This window comes from Populus euphratica, unplaced genomic scaffold (assembly GCF_000495115.2).
Source record: "Populus euphratica unplaced genomic scaffold, PopEup_1.0 scaffold85.1, whole genome shotgun sequence".
Lineage (NCBI taxonomy): Eukaryota > Viridiplantae > Streptophyta > Magnoliopsida > Malpighiales > Salicaceae > Populus > Populus euphratica.
This window is the reverse complement of record NW_011499898.1, coordinates 797693-807218: the sequence shown is the minus strand read 5'-3', so window position 1 is coordinate 807218 and position 9526 is coordinate 797693. Positions and strand designations below refer to the sequence as shown.

Sequence of the window (9526 nt, the reverse complement as noted above, 5' to 3'; positions counted from 1 at the left end):
ACAGAAATTGTATCATAATCCTGGTGAATAAAGAGCTACCTTGCATGAATCAGAGTTGGGTTCATTCCTCCAAGCTCCTCGCATAAGCCTGTGATCATCAAAATTAAACCCCTTCTCCTGAATTGCAGTGGTAGATTTCTGCAGCTGTAAGAAATTCAAAAATATTCAGATTTCCTGATTTCCACACATGGAGAATAGAGAGAAGACTGATAGGAAGAAATCTTTTTTCTCAAATACAACAAATTGTGGCTTTTTTCTAAATTAAAAAGCAATACATACATCTTGAATTTTTATGCCATTCCGCTGAGCTCCTCCCTGCTCTATTTCAGTGAAACCAGATCCATAAACCTCTCCTCCAATTGAACACTTAAAGAACTCCATTAAATTTCTTGTTAAAGTGCCGGTTTTATCAGAAAAAATATATTCAACCTGACAAGAGCATCCATTCAAAAAACTTCACAAAGCATGAAGTGAAAAATAACAAATTATATTGTTCACAATGGCAGTCCTCCATCACATTACAATGTGCATACAAATTTTCATATTGATGACTATACTGACAATAAATAAGCTAGCTGGACGCATACACTATCAGTTTACCTGTCCAAGTTCCTCATTTAAATTGGAAGTCCTGGCCAATGCAGGGGTGTTAGTTTCAGCATGGTACATATGCAGGTCCTTATTGATAAATTGAGTGGACTGAATAAATTTAATCATCTGAAAATGAATTTAAAATCATTATAAAAAATTGCACATTCAGCAAGAATGTATGTCCACTATACTATAGCAGATGAAAATGATTATATCCAAGATACCTACCTCAATAGAAACATATAAAGATATGGGAATTATTGTCGAGTATAGAGTGATTAGGGTAAAGAAAGTTAGAGCTGCAACCTAGTGATCCAACAAAGAGAGTAAAACCATGAGAAAAGTATGAAGAAAAAGCCAAAACAAAAACATAACTGAAGCAAGCATATAATACCACAAATCGGTTGCTAGGGTTAAACTCTGCAGCCACGCCTTTATCAAGACCTAGATAGTAATACTTCCGGTTTATGAATATGCCACTGCAGATTTTCATGAAGCAGAAAACATTACCTATTGCCCAATTTAAAAGGGAGAGAAATAGCAATTTAAGAAAAAATCTTAAAGGCTAGTAAATACAATACCTCCCAATGGCTCCAATGAGGCACATTATGAACAGAGTACCAAAAAGAGCAAGTATAAGTTTATCAAGTTTCCTCTCCAATGTACTCCTCTTGGAAGGAACATTCATGGAATTCATCATGACCTGTTATTGAATAAAGTCATCATAAAGCATTATGAGTAACATGTGAGTAAAGGACACAAAATGGAAGATACCAACAAGTGAGTCTATATGACAAGATTTTGTAGCATTATAACATACTTTGATAACAAAAGTTGTTCCTATTCTTCTAAAGAAAAACTAGTCCTAAAAGAAAAGAGTAACTCATCCAGAGGCAAAATGGGGCCTTCCAGACTTCCAATCCTTAAATCTTGGACAGGTCTATCTTTGTTGTAAAGCCTTTTACCCATCTTCAGCCTCCAGTTTTCTTCATTTCCCTTTGGTCAACGTTGTCTGAAACCCAAGGTTCCATCCAAGAATAAAGCATTCATCTAGAAGGTGGTTCTTAAAAAATGTCAATACTGACAAGTTACAAATAAAAGACCCTGTAGGCTGTAAGGCGTTGTTGCCAAACATTTGCATCATGTTTAAAATTAGCGGGGACTCACATATCCACCTTCATTTTTCATTGCATTGCCTTCTTGTGGTTGGTGGTAAGCATTGATAAAGAGTTGTTACTCCAACCAAGAGGTTTTGGGGAGGGAATAAACAGCAAAGTGTTATATACGCCACTATTACAATATTCAATGTGTCAATGTGCAGTCTCTTATTGAGAATTCTCAAGTATAATTCTCTATTCAAATGTAAGCTTTATTTGATATATGTTTTCTTAGCATTCAACGGGAAAGGTAATGTTCTGGTTTAATATCTGTAGCTTTTCTTTTGTAGGATATTTTCCCCTTTCCCTTCAAGTTGTCTGGTCATTAATAGAATTTACTTTATCAACAAAATGAATCTGCTGCACTCCACATTTGTAGAAGAAAAATAACAAATTAAGTCAGGACCTGCATTCAACAAAGAATTACTTTTCTGAAACCTACTTGGGCTATCTCAATTACCAAAAACAGGGGAATCCATCATGCTTTTGTTAAAGAAGTTGAGAAGCAATGTGGGTAAGCAAGGATTAACAAGAACTGCACAGCAATTTGTAATAACAGACCTTTGTTTCATGACCTGTAAAAACAACAGCACCGACAATGTACTCTGTGTTCCTAAGACTACATCCCTGGAAACAAAAAATAAATGGTTAACAAGCAAATCCTAGATTAGTTACTTCATTAAAGAGTTACAGGAAGTCACTGATCAAAGAGATTTAAGAAAATGGATATTTTCCATTTGTTTTCTTTTAAATTGAGAATCATGCAGCAGTTAAGAGAAGCATACAATAATTATAATCTGTCAAATTTTGTGATAGAAAAAGAAGAGGAACATAAATATTAGGATAATGTTTAAGGAAGAAGGATTCGAATATACTCTTAAAAGAATCTGGTTTGGAGAGAGAGGCAATGTTTGCTTTTGGAACATGAGATTTCCCGTGAAAGTGTATAGTGAGTTGTTTGGTTGCTCACACTGCACCTCACCTGCAGTAACAAAAGGAAGACTTGTAAGGTCATTCACGCAATCATGCTCAAAAGGTGGAATCTAAACCACACGGGAAAGAAAAGACAAGGAATATTGCTTAAATGAGAACAATACATAATAGGTATTTGCGATATAAATTAGTATATGGAAACATGTAAAATTATGTAACACCAATCACTATAAGTAATCAAAATAAAGAGTAGATACTGTAAACCAACCACTTTAAGTCAAGATTGATGTACAGCCACAGGCAATGTGTGAGATATTGGACTAGCAATTTCAGACACAGCACATATGAATATTGTGCATAGAGCACTAGAATGTGACAATAAGGAGGACAAGGAGAAAACTAAGTTTGCAAAAAAAAAAATCTACCAAAAATATGATAATTGAGGAGCTAAAACTGGCAGTCCATGGACATTGAAGGACACCCTATCTAGCCACTAACTTTCATGCTCTCCAGAAGACAATCGCTGCCTTGAAAAACAGAAGAGAGAATCAGCAATCGACATGTTCCTTCCATCACATATTAGCTAATTGTGAGTTATATGGTCTGTGCAATGAATTCTTGACATTATTAATGAAAGTTTCCTAAGCACATAATTCTAAACCTTAAGCATGTAAAAACACCCAGATGCATATATTTGTGGCCTACAAACCCAAAATAACCTTTAAATTCAGCAGCTTTCTCAGGAGTCAAGTAATCCCATGTCCTTTCTAGTGCCTTTCTGATCTTCAAATTTGTTTCCCCATCCAAATTTGCAGTCTGAAAACAGAAGGCAAATTAAAGAAAATAGATGAAAATATAAATATTACCAGCTGATCAGTTCACACTTTCAAGTTTCAAGGCAATATCGATGAAATAATGAGACCAACAGAAACAACAATTATTATAGTAACTATACAGAGTATGGTAAAAGAAAACCTCAACGTAGCAGACACCGTCTGCATTTGTACTTGCTAGGAAAAGCAGATCCGCAGGAAAGAATCCATCCTGCTTAACCTGTAATCAATGCAAAATAAAGCTATAAAAGAACAGATAATGAGAGAGAGAAGCTTTCAGAGAAATTTTTATAAACAGTGATTATAATGACGACAGTTATTATCCATAAAATATGTATAAGGTAGTTGAGTCAATCTTGAATCCCAAATCCTAATAAATAGTCAAAATAAATCAAGTCATCTTTAAAAATAGAAGTGAATTGTGCTTCCATAAAATGCATTTCCACACATCTCTTACAGTTCACACAATCAGCACAACAGCAACATGGTGACAGACAATATTTATAACAGTCAGAACTAACCAATAATTTCACTATTGTCAGGGAACAAAATGGTTAAGGATCCAAAATCTGTATAGCCTTATCTAGTCACCTTTGACCTGTAGCTGCATTACAACATCACTTAAACCAACCACTACCACCAAAAGAACAATAGCAGCAGCAAATAAACAAAGAGATTTTTTTTTATTTTTTTTTTGGGGGAGGGAACCAAACAATAATAACGTATCCATAAAACACTCTCCAGCTGTATGGGTTTTCCCTAAGATGCTCCCATTTAGCAGATTTATTTCCCACAAAAGCAGCAACTTCTTAATGCTCAAACAGCAGTACTTTTCATTAGGTTCCCAAATTCCACCTTCCAATAAAACTTGAATCCCAAAAACATGATAAGCCTACCAAGCAGAAGCTAACAAATAACACAACAAGATGTGCTGAGCAAAAGCACAAGGAAACTCTAATAGTTACTATAACAAATAGCAGGTAAAATGAAAATGATGAAAGCTGATGTTATAAGGCAACATAGCAACATTACAAAATAAGTTACAGAAATCAAGGCAGGGCCAATAATAAGGAGGTTATGACAAGCATCCCTAAAGAAATTCTGAAAATACCATAAAAAGGATGACATCAACTAGCAGAATGTTCTTTAAAACTTAATCTAGTCCTAAAGCACATCAACATCCAATGGAAAATATAAAATTGCAGCACACAGAAGCCTTTAAGCTCCAGGGGCCTGTACCCTTACACAGAGGGGTTGTTATAGGCTCATGGACCAAACTGCACCCATTTGAAGGGATAATGGCATTTAATATAAAGAATTCATCTTTGCAGTGAAATAACAACAAAATTAAGCACACTCACCCGGATAATGTCTCCAACCTGCAACTTCTTCCAGGGAACAGCCACCCACTTCTCATCTTGCAACACGTCTATAAGGGTATTGTTAATTACCATATCATTCTGAAAACGCTTCTGTTGAACATAATGAAGAAAAAAAAAATAAGAAGTAAGCATTTCTCCCAACACTAACATTAACAGTGAAGAAGACACTAATGTAATTCACTCTTTAACACATCATTCTGAAAGAGGAATCAAAAGACAAAGCATGAAAACCACAAGAACCATGAATAACACTCACCCAGTCCTCAAATGCCTCCTTAATGAGAGAGACAAGCAGCACCATGGTCAGAGGGACAACATTTGTCACTGGATTAACAGGACTGAACCATCAAAAAAACTACTTAAGTACAATGTGTATGCATATTAGATACTAGAAAATGTAAAAGCAAGGATTAAGAAAAATCTTGAGGATAGTTATCAAAAAGTGCAACAACCTCAGCGGCATACAAAAGCACACGCAGAATCTTAACAAAGAACAAACAGCTTTCAATGACATTAAAAACAACACTCAAAAAAAGCCGAAATGCTAACTAAGGACAGGATCAAAACTTGTGCAAAGAAAAATGAAAAAAGTCCCACATCTGAATTGAATAAGCTAACTGCTTCAGAAGCTTGGTTACGCAGGAGCTTTTATAGTTATTTATAATTTTTGTGATTTTAATTTTTTTTTTTAATTGTTTGCAACCGTGCATCTAGCACATGACTTTAAAATATTGGATGGCTAGGATTAGAAAGTTTTTTTTAGGAGTTTAATCTAGGGATAGAATTAAAAATTTTAATAGCTAACCTAGTATAAACAATCCGTTAATCAGATTTAAAGCTATTATTCATCAATAAACTTGAGAAACTAGGGTTTTTATTAAACCCTGAATTGAATTTGCAGTTCCAGCTTCTTTCCTACTTGTTTCTAATTCTGCTGCTCTATTGCTCTTTTTCTCCCTAAACTATGCCACTTGGAGCATGTCAAGCAAAAGCCATAAATTTATAGCTCCCATGAAGTAATAACATCCTTCAAGTTTATAAGTAAAAATCTGCCAAGTCATACAACAACAAGGAGTAAGAAACAATTCAGCTACCGCTAAGAGAAAATCCTTTCTTTGTATCTCTATAGACATGCATTTACGTGTGTAATCCTGAACGAACTACAAGTTAAAATTGGGTTCAAGATATTCGCCTAGGGCATTTTCAGGAAAGACTTTGCGCAAGCTACTAGCAATGCAGGTCTGTCTAGAACAAGTTTGAATTATGATGCATACCTGATTGGTGTCATTGATAAGATCGAGATCATGAGAAAATAACAATTAGCCACCCGCCTGAACTGCCAGTGTTAAAAAAAACACAGAATTTTCAAGAATCAAGATGACTAAAAGGATCAAACGAATCAACCTAATGACTCTTACACTTGAGACTAACAAATTACATTATATATTCTAAACCCTACAATTATTAAACTTGAAACTGAGAAATGCATTAAGCCAGGAAATTATTATTACCTGTTCAAACAATCCTTTGGGAAAAAAAGTAAAGATGTTGTACTTGGTAGTTGATATTGAATTTCCCTGGATATTATATCATATATTAAAAATAATAATTAAGTTAAACATGACATAATATAGATAATTTGATGAATAAACAAATAAAAAGCCAAACAGACCTTGAATCTGACAGGGAGATTGGCGTCGCGATCATTGCAGTAAATAGTGCGATGACCAGGGGCTTGAGGCTGGACTCGGCCGAGTGTTGCAGTCCGAGAAGGCATTGTTAGACCAGAGCCGGAATCGCGACTCGGTCTCGATCTGGAACCCCTAACCCTTTCCAATCCACCGCTCATCTTCTTTCACCGGTCCAATTTTTTTTTCTTCGATTTTTTTCTCAACAAGAAAATGTGGAATCCAGAGGTTCCGTTCGGTTCATAGAGAAGCTTCCCTTTCCTTCTCCCTCCCCCTCTCTCTCTATTGTACGTACGGTAGATGAAACAGAGAGGGAAATGAAAAGAAAATCCCTTCCCCTCCCTATACTCCTCCTTCGATTCCTTTTCCTATTTATTTTGGCGGTTATTACATAACACCGCATTTTCTCGGTTTTTATTTATCGATTGATTGATTAATAATTAGTAATAACTATTTAGTATTGATATTTGAAAATATTTATAATTTAGTCCTTCATGTTTGAAAATATATAAGATAGTCTCTCCACTCTAGTTAACCATCATTGGTGGGATTGGCATTGAGAAAATGATATATTCAGTGCTTATACTTATTGGAATTTTATAATCAAGTGTTTCTATTTTTATTTTTTCATCTAGATGTATGAACTTTCCTTTTCTAACCAGGTGCCTTAACAGAATATAGCAGAGACACCTGATCAGGAAAAAAGGAGAAGTTAAGACACTTAAATTGAAACAATAAAGTAGAGGGACTAAATTATAAAATTTTAATAAGTATAGATACTGAATATATCATTTTCTCGATCGGCATTGGATGAAGTGATGGTTTCCAGAAAAAGACACGCGGATCGTTTTGCCACCTTTTTCTTCGAAAAAATTAGGATAGGAAGTTTCCAAGAAGCCCGGACGAGGAGGACTTGTGTTGGACGGCGCCGTTTCTATGACATCTCGTTGAATTTTCAGGTGGTCGGTTGTGTGCTGAGTCTGCTGACCTGGCGACATGTCCCTATAGTCAGTTGTGAAGAGATAGGGGTTGGTTGAGCTCGTTTTACTTGTATCAGAGCTTTTGAACAGGTGGCCCTCGTTTATATTGTTAAGGATGCGTTTGCCTGTGTTATAAATTATATATTTGGGATCGTGATGTTGCGTTTTTCAGAATAAATTTTTTTTTCATAATATATCAAAATATTTTTTTTAATATTAATATATTTAAAAGTGAAGTTTGTTTGGAATTATAATTATAGTTATTTTTTAAATAATATTTTATATTAAAATATATATTAATAATTTTTTTATTTTTAAAAAAATTATTGTTAACATTATCATATTAAAATGAGTTTAAAATATTAAAAATATATTAATTTAAAATAAATAAATAAATTTAGCTTTTTTAAAAATACTTTAAAAAAATAAAAACAAAAGAACTCGCATTAAAAAAGGACCAAACATTTAATTAATGTGACCATTAAATCAAGTTTTATAATCATAATTTGACATTTAATGTATACATGCATATAGGCGCACATATATTACAATTGGTTAATTTTGTCTTTTTATTTCCTTTTTTTCTAATAAATCCTCCATTGATAAAATTTTACTTCCTTCGTTCATCAATAAATTTTACAGTGGTTATAAAATAATTAATAATATTATATTAATTATTTTTTGAGTGCTATAAAAAAAATTACCATTTGTTTACTGTCAATAGACAAGTTTTAATTATATTGTTGACTAAATAGGGTTCTTTACAGTCGATCAAGACTAAATTAAAAAGAAAACAAAAAAAAATATCTTTCTGTAATAAAAACTAAGCAAACAAATTCATAGTTTGTTGCTCGTCTGCTCACAAATTATGTTCTTATATTTAATTAATTTTAATCATAATTTAAATGCATTGAAACTAAACAAAATTTTATTATTATTTTGTAAGAAAACACGAAACTCACATCGAGTTGATAAATAATTTAATTATTAAATTTATATCATCAACACATTATCAAATCTCTAAAACATGGAGCGAAATTACTATAAACACATACAGAAGAACTATTCATCACGACACTTAAATTACTTTTTTCTCCCTCTAAGTAGAAATCAAGAAGCCTTGGTTTCCGGGGTAATTTAGTTTATTTATCAATAGTCAATTGGTCATTAAAGAATTATACGTATCTTTCTCATTTTTTCAGAACAATATAATAAATAAATTACTTCTAAAAACATAAACTTGGTTCTCTTTGTTAAATTTTCAGTTTTATTATTTGTTGAATAATTGGCAGTATATTATTTTTTTCAGATTAATTTTTATTCTTTTAATTTTTTATTAATTTTTTTAATTTAATCCTTAAATTAAATTTTTCTTGCTCTCTAATTTATTTTTTATTTTTATTTTTATTTTTATTATTTTAATTATATTTTTAAATATTTTTTATAGTTGAAATTTTTTTTCTTGGTTTCATCATTCAAAGTTTAAATTATTAAAAATTAAATTTTATGGTTTTTTTTATTTTTGATGCTTCTGATTTAATGATTATAGTTACAAGTTTAAAAAGTTAATATATCTTTTTTATTTTTTTATAATTTTATTATTTAATATTAATTTTTATTTAAAAAATATTCACATTATAATCTTTTTTAATTTATTTATTATCATGTTATTTTAATCTAATAACTTACACCACAATTTTTACATATTAACTCAAAATAATTTGATTTTTATTATTCAAGTCACATTCCTATCACATCATGCTATATTTAATTCATGCTGTTTGGTTTTGTCCATTTTTTATTAAGTTTAATACCTTCAAGTTTTTTGTTTCAAATTATTGTGGTAGTTGAGGAAAAATAAAAAACCTTCTCCATCTACAACCTTTTTTTGTTTTTCATCCAATTAAAAAGGAATGAACTTATTAATGCTGGTCAGGTTTGTGACCCAGGGCGTTTTTTTTT

The 9526-nt window shown here is 32.2% G+C and overlaps 1 protein-coding gene across 1 annotated transcript in view; it reads right to left on the bottom strand.

The window, feature by feature from the left end:
* ALA3 (aminophospholipid ATPase 3) overlaps window positions 1-6960 on the bottom strand; it is a 12490-nt gene extending 5530 nt beyond the window's left edge. The window contains exons 1-15 of the mRNA XM_011035848.1: window positions 6569-6960; window positions 6408-6473; window positions 6171-6232; window positions 5153-5234; window positions 4876-4986; window positions 3657-3734; window positions 3401-3497; window positions 2624-2730; window positions 2310-2375; window positions 1173-1294; window positions 986-1070; window positions 820-897; window positions 601-717; window positions 280-429; window positions 40-144 (exon numbers count right to left, since the gene is read on the bottom strand). Coding sequence (XP_011034150.1) covers window positions 40-144; window positions 280-429; window positions 601-717; window positions 820-897; window positions 986-1070; window positions 1173-1294; window positions 2310-2375; window positions 2624-2730; window positions 3401-3497; window positions 3657-3734; window positions 4876-4986; window positions 5153-5234; window positions 6171-6232; window positions 6408-6473; window positions 6569-6745 — 1503 coding nt within the window. The 5' untranslated portion in view covers window positions 6746-6960. The remainder of the gene's footprint in view (window positions 1-39; window positions 145-279; window positions 430-600; window positions 718-819; window positions 898-985; window positions 1071-1172; window positions 1295-2309; window positions 2376-2623; window positions 2731-3400; window positions 3498-3656; window positions 3735-4875; window positions 4987-5152; window positions 5235-6170; window positions 6233-6407; window positions 6474-6568) is intronic.
* Between the last annotated feature and the right edge of the window lie 2566 nt (window positions 6961-9526).